The 18,590-nt window shown below is 39.7% G+C and overlaps 1 protein-coding gene across 1 annotated transcript in view; it reads right to left on the reverse strand.

Annotated features, from left to right (window-relative positions):
- Positions 1 to 1,150: 1,150 nt before the first annotated feature.
- USP6NL (USP6 N-terminal like) overlaps positions 1,151 to 18,590 on the reverse strand; it is a gene marked incomplete at its 5' end in the record, with an annotated part of 32,849 nt that continues 15,409 nt past the window's right edge. Inside the window, 2 exons of the mRNA XM_010293720.1 lie at positions 1,151 to 3,527; positions 16,512 to 16,664. Of these exons, the coding sequence (XP_010292022.1) occupies positions 2,089 to 3,527; positions 16,512 to 16,664 (1,592 nt within the window). The remainder of the gene's footprint in view (positions 3,528 to 16,511; positions 16,665 to 18,590) is intronic.

Genomic DNA, 18,590 nt, shown 5'->3' on the forward strand with positions numbered 1-18,590 from the left:
GTTATAAAACTGTTGCAGATGACATAAGAAAATAGTGTGTATATATTTTATATATAAAAATCTACAGTATTTACTAATGCTGATATATTTTGGAGCCTTGTGTTGCTTGCACAAATAAATTGTACAGCTTTGTTATGAATTACAGAACCATCATTAAACACAGATTATTACACTTAGTCACAATATTATATACATACATTTCTAAGCTGCTGTAAGCAATCAGAACTAAGGTAAGCCCAAGTCATATTTATCTTCACAATTTTAGTTTAGAGTTTCAGTGTAGTGCTTTGCTACTGTTACTTTGCTGCAGTTTGCAATTTTTAAAATATAAAATTGCCCAGTTCATTAAAAATTACATCAGACACGTTATATACACAAAAAAAGTTTTTGAAATATACTAAGTAAATGTTACTTCCATTTGCAAAAATTGCTTTACTTCTGTACCTTAAAACTTACAGAGCCAACCTGCAGCAATTATAGGCACTAAAGCTCATTCTTCAAAGGAAAAAAAAAAAAAATCCATTTCTATGTTTTCATTTAACAAATCTTACAAAGGAAAAGGTAACAGGACAACCTTCCAAACCACCCAAAACTGGTGTTGACACCAGCGTTTGGTATTTACGTATTAGAAAAATCTCTCTGTTAAGCACTCCAAGGACCTACTCTGGCGAGACCCTCATCCACCTCAACTCCCATCGGTTTCAGCGAGAGGTCAGTGCATTCAGCACTTACTACGCGGCACCCAGCAGCTCGCAGGACTGTATCCTACATGTGCCGCTTAACCTGCCTTTTTTTTTTTTCCACCCCCAATTCACAGTCAAGGAAAGGAAAACACAAAGTAGAAAAGGCTGCAAACACTAATTAAAAATACTTAGATTACCAGGAGTCTAAGTTTCCTATTAACACCACACAGCCTCTCAGCAGCCTGATAGCCCAGTGGCACGTGCCCCATCACAGACACGAACCTACCGGCTCTTTGGGGTAAAAAAGGGCAAAACAAAATGGAAGTGACATGATAAAGCTTAAGAGAAGGGACACTGCATACTCACACAGCTCAGGGAATATCAAGCCTTGACCAAATCTCAGACTCCTGTGTGTAGTTCACAAGAGTGTCAAGGAGCTGGTCATTCCCTGGCACTGGTGAGATTTGGCCCTGCAACCAGTTTGTTTAGCTTGACAGCACAGCACAGCAAAAAGGGAAGGGTGCAGCACCATTTCTGTATCTGGCATTATTCTCACTGTGCTCCAATATTTCGCATATAGGACAACATTCTGAAGGTAGATTTGGGTGAGAAGGTAAAAATTCTCCACTTTCGATGCATTTCAAAAAATAAACACTGCCCTGAATTTTAAGCACCGTTTCTTAGCCGGATTAGAGAGACATTTTTGGCTTTCTGCTTTTGCCTGCCTGGCTCCTTCTTGCTGAGGAAAATGACAAACAGTAGTCAAAGGAGAGGAAAATAACTCTCACATAAGATTAAATTAATAATCCCAAAGCATCTCTCCTGCCCAGAACAGATACTGGGATGCTGAGGCAGCTGTATAAAAATGACAGAAATTCCCATTCAAAATGAATGGCTTCTCAAATAAATTACAACAAAAAATTAATATGAAATAAAAGTACTTCACAAGCTTTGCCCAAAGTTAAATGCATTTACATTTAAACTCTTTAGCTCTTCCATATGCATTTGTGTATTGTAAGTGCACGCTCACACACGCGCACACACACACGTCTATACAGTGCATTAATAATGTCAGTCAAAATAAAACTTGTAAATGTGTTACAGGTTTTAGGCAAAAAGATCATAACACAAGTTATTTAAATGTAAGGAACAATGACAGCATTAACCACATTGTGTATATGATCTTATTGCTATGTCTACATGCATCAGATCATTTTCAATAGCTTCAATGCAAGTCTAAGAACTCAACTAATCTTCAATGAAAGTCTGAAACATCTTTGAAATAGTGTTATTTTTGAGAGTCATGCGAACTGCCCGCATTTCATAGAAGAACTGAGGTGGACTACTACTAACACAGTAATAACTGGTTTTGGTTATTGCCATTTTACTAAGGACAGACAGATTCTCAGAGAAGCACTGATTCATGCATAGACAATCCATCATTTCTATTTCGATAGTGTTGGGCTTGAGCTGATGGGCTTGAATACTGGTATTGTGGTGAACCATGCTCTTCCAAGGTTGGTGAAGTCCTGTATCTTATTGGACTATCCACAGAAACAGCAGGAAGACTACGGTCTTGAAAAGGCGTTGACTGAAAATGCTGATATTTCTGGAAATTATCCAAGTGGCCTTTGTTAACGTCTTGGGTCCACGGCTGCCTGTAGGGTTCATGTCTGTAAATATATGCTCCATCTGGCCACTTTCTATCTTCTGGTAAATAATCCACCGGAGGGATTATGAATTTGACACCTGTGGGGGACCTTGAGTTGCTGGTATAAGCATCAACAGGGGCTACTTCTATCTGACCAGGGGTTGGTGAAAGAGGATTTTGGCGACTGGCAGGATAGGAATTCATTTGTAGTTTATCCGGAGAATAATCTACGGAAATAAAAGAACCATATGGCCTACCAGAAGGGCTGGTTCTACTCCCGTAGTATTGTAGAGGTATAGAACTTGTACTGCCTATACTGGAAACATGCTTTGGAGAATTTCCATGGTAAGTAGGTGGATTACTATAACATGGCAGTGGCTGCTTTACATTCAGTCCATGGGGTGGTCCATCAGATTGTGATGAATATTTTGGAGATCTGGGTTGTGAATTGAAGGTGTAATTACTGGGTATTTTAAATGGAGCTGGTATTTTTTCAGTTTGCTTTCTTGGACTATTAGAATATGTTACGTGCCTAGGGCTCTGCGGATGAGCTCTCTCAAGCATCTCTTCAACAAGATTCTCATTCTCATTCTCAACTTCTGGAACATTGTCATACTGAGATGCATTAGACCCTCGCTTACCTTCATCAGCATCCAAAACCCTCATCTTCTGCTTTACATTCAAAGGCTGCGTTTCTCCAGGACTTGGTGGTGGGCCCGAAACGGAATGGTTTATTGGCTTTCCTTTCACCTCTGCAGTAAGTTTCATTGTCTTTTCAATTATTTTGATATCAGACGGCTTATTCCACTTAGGGACAAATTCCCTTCTTGTATTTGAAGTAGCATTAGAATTTTGATTAGCAGCTGCATTATTATACTGTCTCGAGTTATCCTGCTCTGTTGTCTGAGGCTTTCTTCTGGTATCTACCTCATTCTTAAGCATATTACTTTGTGTGTCTATGGGTCGAGTCTTCTGCTGTTTTAAGGAAGGTTTCTTTTCCAGTGAATTAATTCTTTTTCGGTTATTTGGTGAACTTTCTGGTTCTTCTCCTGGGGATGGTCTCCTCTCTGTCCTTCTTGTTTGTGTACCAGTGTTGTTCTGTCCATTAAGCATTGGAGTGGAGTTAAGCATAGCGGGCTGAGGTCCTGATGGAATCTGCCCCAATGGCTTCTTTGGAAATTCATCTTCTTTACCTAAAACAAGAATAGTGACATAAATTCACCTTGTACAGAAGTGTTCTTTGATCTGTTGGTCATACAAGCAAAAGTAGCTATGAACCTGGGCCTCTCTCTGGGTCACCATTCTGCTAAACACCCCAAAGGTTCTTCTGTACACTGACATCGAACACAGATTTTGTTTAGGCTATCATCTCAACCAGTTACTCTATAGTCATGCTTTCTATAGCGGATGCAATCTTGCCAAGCTTTTGCTCATTCATGACACTGCTGCAAAAAATCATTTTCCTACATGACATTTTGGTTACAGTACCTACTCTGTATGTAACCCTCCTCACAATTTCCCTGTCATATCAAATAAACTACTTTATCCACTTTAAAAATCCTTCCCAATATCCCTCTGCCAAACTATTGTCTTCTAGTCATTCATATTTTAATGTTCACCTCTGGTACGCTATACTATCAGCTCCTCACTCACATGCACAAGCTTCCTAGAAGACATCTTTGAACTTCCTCTCACTTCTTTTCTTGGGTGGAGCCCCTCATTAACATGTACACAGATAAGTCCTTGTTCCCCCTCAACCTTGCCTACAAATTTCATCCTAGTATTAAAAAGCTACAGTATAACTAAAAGGCCCTATGCAGATTCGTATTTTTTTAGTTCAGTTTTTTACCAGTTACAGAACAACAGAAGTAGCTAACACTAATAGTGGCTATGTCATGATTTCAACTGAGTGTTCAATGGATGAGTTTCACCAAACACAAGGACACCATTTACAGAACTAGGGTATGAATAGAAAATTCTCCCAGACTGGAGCTCAACACATTGCAACAGCCAGTGGTAAACATCAGTTATGTGGGGCCCCAGTACAATCCACATTGCCGCTACAGAAAGAATAAAGACGTATTTCATTGCTTGATGCCGCTCATAGAACTTACACCAAATTTTCCACTGCAGTCTTTCTCCTTAGCAGTCAATGCCCTTCATATTCTAAAAGTCTTTTATCATATCCACTTGCATACAACTTAATTGTGTAATACATTACGTTCCCCTTATAAGCAGAAAAGGTCACATACTTCTAATTAAATGTATTAATCTAAATTTAATTTATTTGATGTTCAGTATTTCCCCCAAATAAAAAAACGTTAAAGTCAGCATAACCAAACAAATCCTACTTACTCTCTAAGTAAAGGCTCTGCTGTAAGGAGAAAAAAAGAAATGGCTACCTTTGCTTAAATGTCACACAAAATAAATTATATAAAACGGCTGTTGGTAAAATAACTTTGCTTAATCCATGCTTCTTCCCAAGACAAAAACCACAGAAACTTTCTCCATCATCAAAGAGCATAAAGTTGGCACCTCACTCTTTCTAGCTATCTGTAATTAAAATTCCACTTACGCGTCTATATGGGTTCACAGGAGTGAGCACATACAGATGTCTCTATCCCTGACATGAGCACTAATGTTAGAAATGAGGTATGTTCATTTTTACAGTCAGTAGTATGAGTTCAGTCTTTGATGACTGGTTCATGATAGAGATACACAACAGGAAAGCCAGCAGCCAAGGTCAGTATTATTTATTATAACAGCATAAAAACTACCATCACAGATCAGTTGCTATATAAACTAAACAAAAACTTGCAGTTTGTGCCGGCTAGGACATAGCAGGAAGACAGCAGAGAAGAACACAATGACGGCATGTGTCATGGCAAGAAAACTAAATAAAAAGTACTTAACAAAAACAGTCTGGTTTTACCAAGCAATTACACTAGCCTTTTCTTGATTTTCAAAGTCTTCATATGAGGCCAAAGGTCATATAGAAACCTACCCTTTCCTTTAGAAATACTTCATAAACACAGCCTACCCAGGCTTTCTGTAGAATCATAGAATAGTTTGGGTTGGAAGGGACCTTAAAAGGCCATCTAGTCCAACCCCCTGCCATGAGCAGGGACATCTGCAACTAGAGCAGGTTGCTCAGAGCCCCGTCCAGCCTGACCTGGGATGTTTCCAGGGATGGAGTATCTACCACCTCTCTGGGCAACCTGCGCCAGAGTTTCACCAACCTCACTGTGAAAAATGTCTTCCTTATGTCCAGTCTAAATCTACTCTCTTTCAGTTTAAAACCATTACCCCTTGTCCTATCGCAACAGGCCCTGCTAAAAAGCCTGTCCTCATCTTTCCTATAAGCACCCTTTAGGTACTAGGAGGTTGCAATAAGGTCTCCCCGGAGCCTTCTCTTCTCCAGGCTGAACAACCCCAGCTCTCCCAGCCTGTCCTCCCAAGCAGAGCTGTTCCAGCCCTTGGAGCATTGCTGGGGCCTCCTCTGGCCCCACTTTAACAGGTCCATGTCCCTCCTGTGCCGAGGGCTCCAGAGCTGGACGCAGCACTGCAGGGGGGTCTCCCCAGCGCGGGGCAGAGGAGCAGAATCCCCTCCCTCGCCCTGCTGGCCACGCGGCTTTGGGTGCAGCCCAGGACACGGTTGGTCTTCTGGGCTGCGAGCGCACATTGCCAGCTCATGTCCAGCTTTTCATCCACCAGTACCCCCAAGTCCTTCTGGGCAGGGCTGCTCTCCATCTCTTCATCCCCAGCCTGTGCTGATACCGGGGGTTGCCCCGACCCAAGTGCAGGACCCTGCACTTGGCCTTGTTGAACCTCATGAGGTTCACATGGGCCCACTCCTTGAGCTTGTCGAGCTCCCTCGGGACAGCATCCCGTCCCCCAGGCGTGTCAACCGCACCACTCAGCTTGGTGTTGTCTGCAAATTGCTGAGGGTGCACTTGATCTCACTGTCGATGTCACTGATGAAGATACTAAAGAGTACTGATCCCAGTACAGACCCCTGAGGGACACCACTCGTCACCAATCTCCATCTGGACACTGAGCTGTTGACCACTACCCTCTGGATGTGACCATCGAACCACTTCCTCATCCACCCAACAGTCCACCTATCCAATCCATATATCTCCAATTTAGAGAGAAGGATGTTGTAGGGGACTGTGTCAAAGGCCTTACAGAAGTCCAGATAGACAACACTGGTAGCTTTTCCCTTGTCCACTGATGTGGTCACACTATCATAGAAGGCCACTAGGTTGGTCAGGCAGGGCCTGCCTTTGGTGAAGCCATCCCTCCACTCTTATTTTTCCCTAGTTATCCTCTGCTCAATTATGGTCATACAATTATTTAGATACACAAATCTCTGCTCTTACACTGAAGACACTCATTGTCCACCTTGCTACACCTTGGCAAAGGAAGATACTCATGCTGAGCCCTCTCCCCCATTGCTCATCCCTACACAGAATCACAGAACCACCAAGGCTGGAAAGGACCTTCAAGATCATCAAGTCCAACCATTAATCCAGCGCCACCGTGTCCCCTAAACCACGTCCTGAAGCACTACATTCACAAGTTTTTTGAACACTTCCAGAGATGGCGACTCCACCACCTCCCTGGGCAGCCTGTTCCAATGCCTGACCACCCTCTCAGTGAAGCAATTTTTCCTAATATCCAATCTAAACCTCCCCTGGCGCAACTTGAGGCCATTTCCTCTGGTTACTTGGGAGAGGAGACCAGTGCCCTCGTTGCCACAACCCCCTTTCAGGTAGCTGTAGAGAGTGATAAGGTCTCCCCTCAGCCTCCTCTTCTCCAGACTAAACAACGCCAGTTCCCTCAGCCACTCCTTGTAAGACTTGTGCTCCAGACCCCTCACCAGCTTCGTTGCCCTTCTCTGGACACGCTCCAGCACCTCAACATCCTTCTTGTAGTGAGGGGCCCAAAACCAAACACAGTATTCGAGGTGCGGCCTCATCGGTGCCGAGTACAGGGGCACAATTACTTCCCTACTCCTGCTGGCCACACTATTGCTGATACAGGTCAGGACGCTGCTGGCCTTCTTGGCCACCTGGTCACACTGCTGGCTCATGTTCAGCCGGCTGTCAACCAGCACCCCCAGGTCCTTTTCCACCGGGCAGCTCTCCAGCCACTCCTCCCCAAGCCTGTAGCATTGCATGGGGTTGTTGTGACCCAAGTGCAGACATGGAGATTCCACATGTTAAATCATCTTACAGGATTATATACCTTGCATGCTATACTCTGTGATGGAGAATACCCATAGAAACGGTTGCAAGACAGTACAGCAGGTTACATGGTGGGGTAGGGCCTCAGCATTAGGCTCCAATGAGTAGCTCTTGTATTCCAAGCCTTGTGGTTTGTTCCCCCTCACTGCAAGGACTCATGATTCACAAATCAGGCTAAAATCTGGAGCATGCATTTGTAGACTTGCATTCCCCAGCAGTGCGACATTGGAAGAACAGAAGGGACAGAGGAGTGAGTTGCATGGATGCTGTAAAATGGATGATTTAATAGCTGTGCAATATACTGTCTGTTGCATCAGTCTTTTCAAAATTGTTCTTTATTCTTTACGAAAAGGAGTTCACTTTCTGAATTTGCTTCAGTTTGGCAAAAGGCATCTGTACCATTTAATTTGTCAAGCAAAGCTGAAGATCTTGTCTTCTAAATAAAAGTGAATTTTGCCCATAATAAATATCCCTGATACGGGAACTATACATGACAGTGCTTTCAATCTTATGAATTTTAAATGTTAAAACAACATGAAGTCTGAATTAAGAAACAATACTCAAAGTACAGATCAAAAACTTTTCATCTAAATCATATAGAACTAGTCTTTATATGCTACTAATCCATTTATAACCTCCACGTGATCCATATGAGACAGCATAACTAAATGGTTCCTCAACATCTGTAAATTATTTAATTCCTGTCCTTGTATGCAATAAATGTTTTCGAAAAATTATTTATTTTTATCCATGCTTGAAATTCAGCTATCCAAACTATATAAAAAAACCTGAGGACAAGTTCCTCAAGTAGCTGCAATGCTTCCTTCATTTGTACAAAGACGTTAAAAGCACAAACTGATTTCCTTTCTTCCAGTTTTTACTCTTTCAGAAATGCATACAGAGCAATACAAGATCCTTTGAAATATACTTGGTTGTACAATAAAGGTAGGGTTTGTGTGAGGTTTTTTTGTTTTTAATTTCACACATTTAAGGTTTCTTAATTACCATTAAGTTCTAATAAAACCCAAGTGAGAATACTGCAGACATTTTTTTGAATTTTATCTAGGCTGCTTTGAAGATTACTTTCTGTCATCTTTCCATCACATTTCAGGGTAAAAGACGACACTAGAAGTAGGTATATGTGGGCTGCACTGCCTAGATGATGTATGCTATAACATGAATCACAGCTGTAAAATTAGTATCAGAGAAGTCTTACTAGGTCTGTTGTGAAACTGTTAAAATTGACATTAATTCATGTACTGAGTAAGAAGCAGAGCATTCAAAGACAATAGTTCATTTAGAAGAAAACCTCTGCATTCTAACAGCATGATACCATGTTTATAGGCTGGTAATACCAGAGCTTAGTGCTTTCACAGAAGACAAAAACATGGAACAGTGAGTACATGTGGAAGGAGGGTCAGTGGGGAAAAGAAGAAATACAACTTTAAATCTTAGCCACAGGGCTGCCACGGGTGTTGGTTTAACTTGACCTCAGACAGAAACAACTGGCACAGCTTGCTTAATCAACCACATCTGCATGTGAAACTTTAGGAAAGGCCACATTGCTAGAGGTACTCAATCCAGTAATCAAAGCTACGAAGCACAGGCCTTGTCCTGATTCAAAAATGCTTGAGCTCTCATCACCTCCTGCCTTAAAATGCGTTAGAAGGAAAGGAGTTGTGTAAGGATCTATGATGCTGCAGCACAAAGACATCCTGCAAACCGGTCACCCTCTAAAGGAAAATCAATTCGTTTTAAACTGCAAAACAGGTATTTAATTCTAATTTAAGTATACATATACATACATACATACACAGGCGTGACTTCCAGTGGAACTACCAAGTACTTGAAAAACAAATAAAAACTCCTGAAGTTCCAAAAAAGTCCACAAACAAGTAGAGGATAACCGAATCTATCACCATGCACATGAACGCAATGAGACATTCCTCAAATGCATGAAACAGCATGCAAACTATGTCCACAGATGCTTTAAGCAGTCCACTATCAGCAAGAATAGCACGAAAACCATGGTGCTGCATGCTGGCAAGAAAGAAAGAAAGAAAGAAGGTAATAAAAGCAAAGAGCTGAGAAAAGAAACCACAATGCAAAAGCAAACAAAATAAACCAAGTCACAACAAACATCTCTACCATTAAGAGGTACACAAATAGCTCACCAGAGAAGCACGCAAAAGCACCATTTCTTCTCAAGCCGCATATCTTTTCTCTACCAATTTTCCACTCCAAAACTGCCTAAAGCCTCACACACAGCTCTTAACCATCATCTTTACTACTTCAACTAAACTCACTGTTCAAACTCCTCAGATCTGAGCATGCAGAAATTTTATTTGAATGTTTTCAAGGGCATTCAGTTGAATATCTGTTTGTGCTGTTGATCCAAAGTCTGAGTTAATTCACTTTCTGGACAGACCTGTCTGTGGAACGAAGAAATGTTTGAATTCTATGAGAATTCTGGGACAAGTGCTTTTCTATACAATCTATGTTTACATACAAGGTTTAAAAGCATTTTAAAACTGAAAGTTAAGAGAAAGCTGTCCAGTTCAGCTGTGATTGTTTTGGCAGCAACCTCTACAAATGTGCCTTTGTCTTCTGAAGCGAACCAGGCAATCACATTTTCCCCAAGCTGCCGGTATTGACATGAGATGCAGAACTGGGTAATTCTCATCCTTCTCTCTCCCTTTTCCTTCAACAGAACAGGTTCCTCGACAGAGTTTAGTTACTGGCTTTTCCCAAAGACAAACATAATAGCTTATATCAGAATTTACAGGGCTGGGACTATAGGATAGCCTATTTTTCCTTTAAAAGAAAGGTAGTGATTTAGTTGGCTTGTATGCAGTATAGCATAAAATAAGCAAACAACAAAGAAAATAGGGTGAAAAATGGGTGAGGAAGGAAAGAAATGGAAATAGAGAGAGAAAATTTAAGCAAAACAAGAACAATCAGCTGCTTGTTTGCTGCTGGTGAACATATTACCTAACATGAAAAGGAACAAAGCAAATAGGAGAGATCTGACTGTTCCCAAAAAGATAAGAAATTCAAGGCATATTAAAGAAAGTTTTAGTCTACCGACTTCTTCCTGCTCTAACAAGTCTTGGTCACCACCCAGTGGAAGTCGATCTCAACTACAAGACTATCACAGATAATTGCTTCAGGAGACACTAACAGCCTCATGCATTGACTAGCAGACATATAATTGGAGTAAAGTGCTTTAAGTGCTCTCTCCAGTGAATAACAGTCTAGTCCTTAATTTCAGCACCAGAATACATGCACTTTGACTGTTCTAACACAGTTTTCAAGGATGGTAATGGTCATAAAAACAACTCTTAAAATGACATCTCGATATTTTGTGTTTATTTTCCATCGGTGACATCCCATCTTACTTCTTCAGTTTACAAGCCGAAGAGAGTTTTAAAGAAATTTAAGTGCCTGCACTAGAAGCTCAAGCTGCTGTCGGAAAGTCAACCTCTGCACCTCCTCCCCCTTATAGACCATCATTGGCAAAGGAGTTACTAAAATGAAATCTTGCCTGACAACTTGAAGGTAGAACAAAATACACTGTTTGCCTTTCTGCTGCTATGTCACTTTCGTAGTACTGGCAGTAAAGAAAACTTACTTCATAAACATCTGCATTTAGATAAAAAATAGAAATGTTAACAAATTTGGTCATCAACCAGAAGATACAGGTGGCCAGCTGTATGCCTGTAAGCTGCCTTTGCAAAAAAAATTTCTAAAATTAGCCACTTCACATTACATCTTTAATTCTTCAATTCTTCCAGAAAACATACTTCCTTGAAAAGTCACTTTAACATAGGAATATGAACAATGACCAACATAACTATCTAGATCATATTTTTTAAAAACATGCAAGTTTTAAACAGTAAAGATTTTTAAATTATGCAAAGCCAAGGTCTAAAACTGCTGAAAATAATACACTAATTATATTAGTATAATTCCATATATTAATTTTCTTTATGATAGTGTAAAGTAGTTATATCACACAAGAAACAAGGCAGAAAAATTAGTTTAGTTGATTAAAATATGAAGTGCATTGTATGAAATAGCTACTTGTGTATTCTTCAAGCACAAGTGAAAAATCCAAAATTCCTCTGAAACAAAACACAACCAAAAGAGAGACACCATCAGAAACAGGAAAGTCAAGCTGACTTACATATTTCTATTGTTTTGTCTGTCAAAAGGCACATTAACAGCAGAGGAACAGACATTAATAGATTATCAACCTAGTATAGACTTCTGCACTGTCACTGATGAGTATTTAAAATAGACAGATATTTGAATAAAAGATACTGTTAATACATTTAATAAAATATATTTTTAAAGAGAAAGAGCAGATAAACATTTAAAAAATTTATGGCAAATGCAAGATTCGAGCCTTGCTAGTTGTCCCTGAGTACAGAGAAGATGGGAGAAATAGGAGAACTGCGTCAGAGTCTAAAGCCAGTATTACCAATGCACAGAGATAATTTTTGGGTGCAGCTCCTTATTAACATGTACACAGATAAGGACATTGGTAGATTCCAAGTTAGGCAACATTGCTTTAAAATTAAAGTGCAAGACCTTTATCTCTGGAAAAGGCTGCTGTAAGGTCTATTAAACTTTCAGTCATTAAAAAAATAATAAATATATATATTATTTAAAAAAAAAAAATCAATCCCAGTATCCCTATGCCCTCCTTTTTCAGGATACCTGGTTTCAAAACGTGGGTGCTAAATTGTCTGAAGAACAGACCTGAGGGCATTCAGCCTTGAAGGTAGGCCTGACTTGTTTATGAAGCTTTAGATTAATAAACTATTTTCAGTCATGTATTTTTAAGTAGAATATGAAACTTCCACTGGTAAGCACTTTTGCTGTAGTAAGACACTATAAAAATATGTATTGATATATAAGTATTGTTTATTAAGCATTACATTACCTATGTAGTCCTACAGCAATAACTTACAGCAAAGCTGGATGTTCTACCCAGATCTTGTGAGCCTTTCAAGAATTTTACTGTTGCTTTAAATAACAACTAAGAAAAGCATCTGCATCAAGAAATTTTTTGCATCAATGGTGTATACCAGGAAAATTCCGTTCACTACGCTTTGACATTATCCTTGAATTAAGGGAGAGATTGTCCACTCTGTGTCAGATCTGGCTCCTTGAGAAGATGTAAACAGGAGTCACGCAGATTTAGATGAGTGGTGTGGACAACCTGCATAACATTCCAGGCAATCCAGAAACTACCTATTGCCTTTTCTACTAAATTTGCTTGATGATATGTCAGAGGAGAAGTACCTTCAAGGACAATTTCTACCGTATAGCTGTCACAGCCTGCCTCTCTGGGGGCTTGATAACCAAGCGGCTTGCCAGTAAGGAGCGTGCTTATCCATACCACTTACTGTCTCCACAGAGTCACTGAACAGGGATGCCTACCTCGGGTTTTGAGAACAGCACTTAAGCTGCAAGCCATGCTCTGAAGGTTGTAGTTGCTAAGTACAGGCTATCCTGTACTGGCTAGCAGTTAGACTAGAAATTACAAAGAGGAATGAAAATCCATGCTCTGCTTTATGCAAAATAGCCCTAGTATTGCCAAAAGCATTTCACTGACATCCAAAATTAGCGTGATCCCCTTAACGTCCATGGTCTGGCTGAGCATTTTAAGGTTTTTATCGGTGAGAAAGTGTTAAATGCAGGCCCTTTCTTCCTCTCTGCTCCGAAGGGAACAAGGAGCTCCTTAATACAGTAGGAGAAACCATAGAGGAAGCAAGCCAGAGAAAGCTATGTTATAAGCAGACATTCACTTTAAAGGAACACGAAAGTTATTACCTCTTACTATCCTGCTGCAGCTTACTACTAGGGCAGGAAAATCTATACAGCCTAACAAAGGATGCCAGATGGAAAATTCCACTGAGCTTAATTAGCTCACGACTACTCCTGGATGACTGATACTGATACAACTGTAAGATGGAGATTTTTCTTTTTCCTAGCGTGCATTTTTAGTTTAGTTCTTAAAGGTGTAATTCTTGCTCAATGAAAAAAAAACAAAACAAAACAAAACCACCAACAAAAAAAATAAAAGCAAAAAATGTACAAGATAAGAAGTAGTGCTTTGATTTCAGCCAAGAAAACAAAATAAGCACTGTTTTCTCAGGCTACAGTGGATACTTAAATGAACAGTCTGGTTCATTTTTTTGTGTATTGCTGCATGACATATAATGGTTTCCTAAGTTTTACATGAAATTAGAAGAAAAATAGTAAAAAGAGACTGAAGGTAGTAAAGATAGTAGAGTCAGACCGGCACGTAAGCGAAGCTGAATGTCTAGAGAATGCTGAGAACCTGTAGAAAATATTATTGCCTGAAGATAGTGATTAGTAAAACCGAAAAGAACATCAGAGTGTTAAAAGAAAAAAAAAATAAATCAAAGGTTTTTGAAATTCATATGAAGAACAAATGAGGCAGCCTCACTCAGCTACAGATAACAGCAGACAAATCAGCTGGATTCCCAAGGATTAGGATGAAGGCATTTTATATTTATTTTGTGAAAGGTTAAAAAATGTTCCCATTTACCCCCGGCAAAAATATACCACACAGAGAGGCTTTCCCACGCTGCTCTGAAATTAAAAAAGAAGAAAGCTCAATTCCTCATCCAACACCAAAATATACTTCACTTTGGCTTTGCTTTTCCTATTCTAATATTAAACCTCCCTCATTCACATGGGGGGCAGGGAGGGAAAGGCGTTTTACTGTCATTGAAGTCACTTCAGCTATCCAAAAGAGAGAACCAATATGGCTCAAAACAATTACCATCCTGTCAGCTAGTAATATTAGAAGTTACACTTAAACGTACAAAGTATGAAACCAAACAATTTGCATTCCATTGACAAACTGTCTCGGCAAGAAGATACATTCACTACGCTTTGCTGTTGGCACAAGACGACTCCTTGTGTCTCACACTTTCTGTTACTGCGCTGCAGGGTGGTGGCTCTTACATCACCTACAGCCTCCTTTAATTTTTTGTTAAGATCCAGAGTATTCTTAAACAAAATTTCACTTGAAGGCATTTTACATTCTCCCAAAAGAAAAGCCTTAAAACATAAATAAGTTAGGAACAGACTTTCTGTCTTCGTTTTTTTGTTCAAGAAAATTTCCAGTAAATTCTGTATTTTCCACAGAAATTCTCTACACAAGTTACATGCATCTGATTTTCTAGGCTGGGAGATACGTTAACTCCATGTAGCGAACTACACAAATCTTTCCCAACTCTTCAGCTACCACAGTTTCAAGTGGAAACTAGAAACTTCTCGCTGCTGAAATTTATTTTACCACATTCATTAAAAATCTACCCATCTACAAACAATTAAATTTTCAGGGGGCATGAGAGGAACGCCCTCACTGTTCCAACAGGATCACGGAGAGCTCAGTATTTTTAACAGAAAGCACTCCAATGATCTATCTTGGTTTAAGATGATAGAGTGGTATTGATGCCAAAAGACAAAGTTGCTCATTGACGTTATTTGCTCACATCTAGGCACCATGACCAAGCCTCAGCTGTGACAAGATGTCTGACAAGGCACACAGCTGAAGAGCAGTGCTGAAAAGAACAACCTGCTCTGAAGACTAAGTCAAGACTGAAATCTAGCTTGTGGAAGAAGGATGGGAAGGCTGTGATTAGAAAGGGGAAGCAGCAGTGCACGCAGTAACGTGGAGAACTGCAGACTCACAGAACACAGTCTGTAGATCTAGAGAAGGACCAAGACCATTGAGAAGACAAGATGACAAGAGCAGAACTAGACTTAGACCTACTATCGGTGGAAGAAAGCATGCTGGAGAGATGTTACAGAGAGTCAGAAAGAGGGCAAAATGCAGGAACAGGGAGCAAGAGAAATGGGAAGCTCTGACAAGAAGCCAAGATGATGGGAAACAGATGTACTGAAAGTGTGTGTGCTCCAGAGGGGCAGATCTGCTGAAGAGTCAGGTGAAACTGGTATCTATTTGTGATGAGTAGTCCTGAAACAGCCCAATACTGCATGCAATAAATAAGGTCTACAGAGACAGAAAAATGAAGTTCATTAATGAAAGAGCTTCAGGAATAAATTATCACAACATGATATATAGGCAACCTTTATTCTGACACTTCTTAACTTCTGAAAGCTAACCACAGCAACTTACCAAAGGTATTTTAAGGTAATTTCTGACATTTGTAAAACTTTAAAAAACACATTCTTTCTCACATACTATTTTACAATTAGCAAGGAAAAAGGACTCTGAATAGTCACAAGAAAAAGTCTAATTAAAGATTGTGGAGGTAGGGATAGAAAAGATAATAGAATCTTAGTACAGGGAGAAGAGAACCTACACACATTTCATCAGTAGTGCCCTACGAAACAACCATCTCTGCTCTGCAACAGAAAAGCACAAACACAGAGGCTGAGAAGAAACAAAGAAAATAATTCAGTTAGACCTTCTGGGTGTTTATCACCTGCAATTAAAAACCTGGATTTGACTAACAGAAGAATCTTTTTGACCTGTAGCTAATCCAGACAAAACAGTCTGGATTCTCAGACAATGCTGTTGCTTCAAATAATTTGAAACCTTGATATTTAATCTTCTGTCTTAAAGATTTTCTAAATCCAAGTTAATAAAATTATCAGAACATGGGATGTTTTAAAGTGCTTTGCCATTAGCTTACAACCACTAAACAAAACACCCAAAAAAGAGCAAACTTATGAAATGAAGGGTGTTGATTTTAAACTGCAAAATATTTGCGGGGGGGGGGGGCAAAACTAAAACCTATGCAGTGCTGAAGAGATAAATATTTGCACAATTTTTAACAGCATGAATTAACACTTTAAAAGTGGACAATGTGTGAATAGCTCCAAATATCTAAATCTGCATATGAACAAGTTTCTTACCAGCTACTGGTAAATCCAACTTTGCTCGTTTCAATTCTGATATAGAATTTTGGAGCTGGTCTATTACAAAGTCATCTTCATAGAAGAAATCCTTGGCTAAAGACTCCTGCAGAAATTCTACAAGCTCTTCCATTTGTAATTTCATCAGGTGCTCTACATAAGAAGAAAATATTATACATTAAAATATCTTGATTATGAACATTGGAAAATGTACTTAAGACATTAGACGCTTTTGTTTTCAAAGTAGAATGAAAAACACTTATTAATTAAGCAGATAACAGAATTCCACACCAGTTAGAAAACTAACTACAAGTCACCCTGCTTCAGCCTTCTTGCGTCCAACAGCTTCAGGTCTCTTGAAAAATAAAGCATTATTAAATGCTTTAAAAGCCTGCATCCTCAACTTACAAAACACAGCTGTAGAACTGTACAACATACATCATCTCTCTTATTAAGAGCTTTGAAAAGCAATAAAAAATTGGTATTTATGGTATCCTCATTCACAACTGAATTAACTTCGAATGAAATGATGATGGCATTTCACACTTCAGAACCATTCCTTCAGGTTCTCTGAAAATGCAGGTACTTTTTGCTACTTCAATAAAATTCAGGTCATACTTTGAAAGTCATTTTACAGCTATCAGATTATTTTTCTTTCCCTTTTTACACAGCAGTAAGGCCATGTTTCCCACACAAACCTATTTGGCTTGCAAGGCTGTAACTGCATACCTGTGTAGCTTCTTTAAGTGTATATATGTCATCAAAAGTTACAGAATGTATAATTTCTATACAGAAACCATAAAAAGGTTTTTGTGCTGTAATAAAAATGCGCTTGGCATGTATTACACAATGGATAGCTATAGCATCAATGTTTGTAAGGGTAGACAAGAGACTGGAAAACACATCAGAATCTGTCTTCTGCCACCTTCTCTGCCAGTTCTCTAATCTCTTCTCTGTTGCCGTAAGGTACTCTTGGTGTTTTGATCGTGGAGGAAGTTGCTACATACTTGCTAAGCAAGCAAACCTGCACTCGACTTTTTCCTCAGGTCTTCCCAGGAAAAGAGTAGTGAATTAAAAAAAAATTTCAGGCAGATGTCTATTTGCAAACAAAAAAGAGAAACCAAAATGCTAAGCCTAACGATTTGCCTCTAAACATTTAGCTTTCTAAAGTACAAAAATTAAAAAAGTAACCTTTTTCATTTTCCGAAGCAGTTTATGAACAAACCCCAGTGAGACAGCGAGGTAGTATCACCATAGTTCAAGGAGGTTAAACTAGCAAGCAAATTAAGACATCAATTCTGCAGGCTCATGCAGACCTCTGAATTTACATAGAGTTAAATGACTTCACTAAGAAAGCCGAAGTCCCAGAGTAAGACTGTATCAAACTCGAACTACAAGGCATCATCCTGAGAAATGCAGAAGTATACTTAGAAGCTAACATCCATCCTCAAAAGCTTTTTGAATCTTTTGGAACTTAAGGTGCTAAATCACTTTGGGGCACCAGGCATAGATGCTTTGGACAATCCTCCTGCTCAAAATCTCAAATTTTACTTGGCAAGTAAAGGGCCAAAGGCAAGAGATGGAAGAGAAGGCCATCCAGGCAGATTATGGAAATTCTGAATTTTAATTACATTCTTGGACAAACAATGGTATAAAGAGAGACTAACACTGGTGATTCCTCATTGCTGAGTTGTTTGCTGATAGAGTTTCAGGTATTTAGTGGCACACTCTGGATTTTTTGTGCGCTTTTTTGATTAAATTAAATCCTGTAGGGGCTAACAAGCCATTTCCAAACCGCAGAACTACAACAATTTTTCCCCGTTGTTTCATCATCAATACAGCTCACCTCATGTTGATGTTTAAATTTTCTTACTGTAATAAATATTTTTCTTTGGCAATCACAAGGTATTGGGTCTGGCTGAGATGGAGCAAATTCTCCCCACCGCAGCCCTCACGGCGCTGTGCTTCGCGTGGGCAGCCGGGACGGCGTTGGGAACACACCGGTGTGTTGGCCACTGCTGGGCAGTGCTGGCACAGCGTCCAGGCTGGCTCTCCACCATCCCCCTCACCAGTAGGCTG

Source organism: Phaethon lepturus, unplaced genomic scaffold, assembly GCF_000687285.1.
Source record: "Phaethon lepturus isolate BGI_N335 unplaced genomic scaffold, ASM68728v1 scaffold32548, whole genome shotgun sequence".
Lineage (NCBI taxonomy): Eukaryota > Metazoa > Chordata > Aves > Phaethontiformes > Phaethontidae > Phaethon > Phaethon lepturus.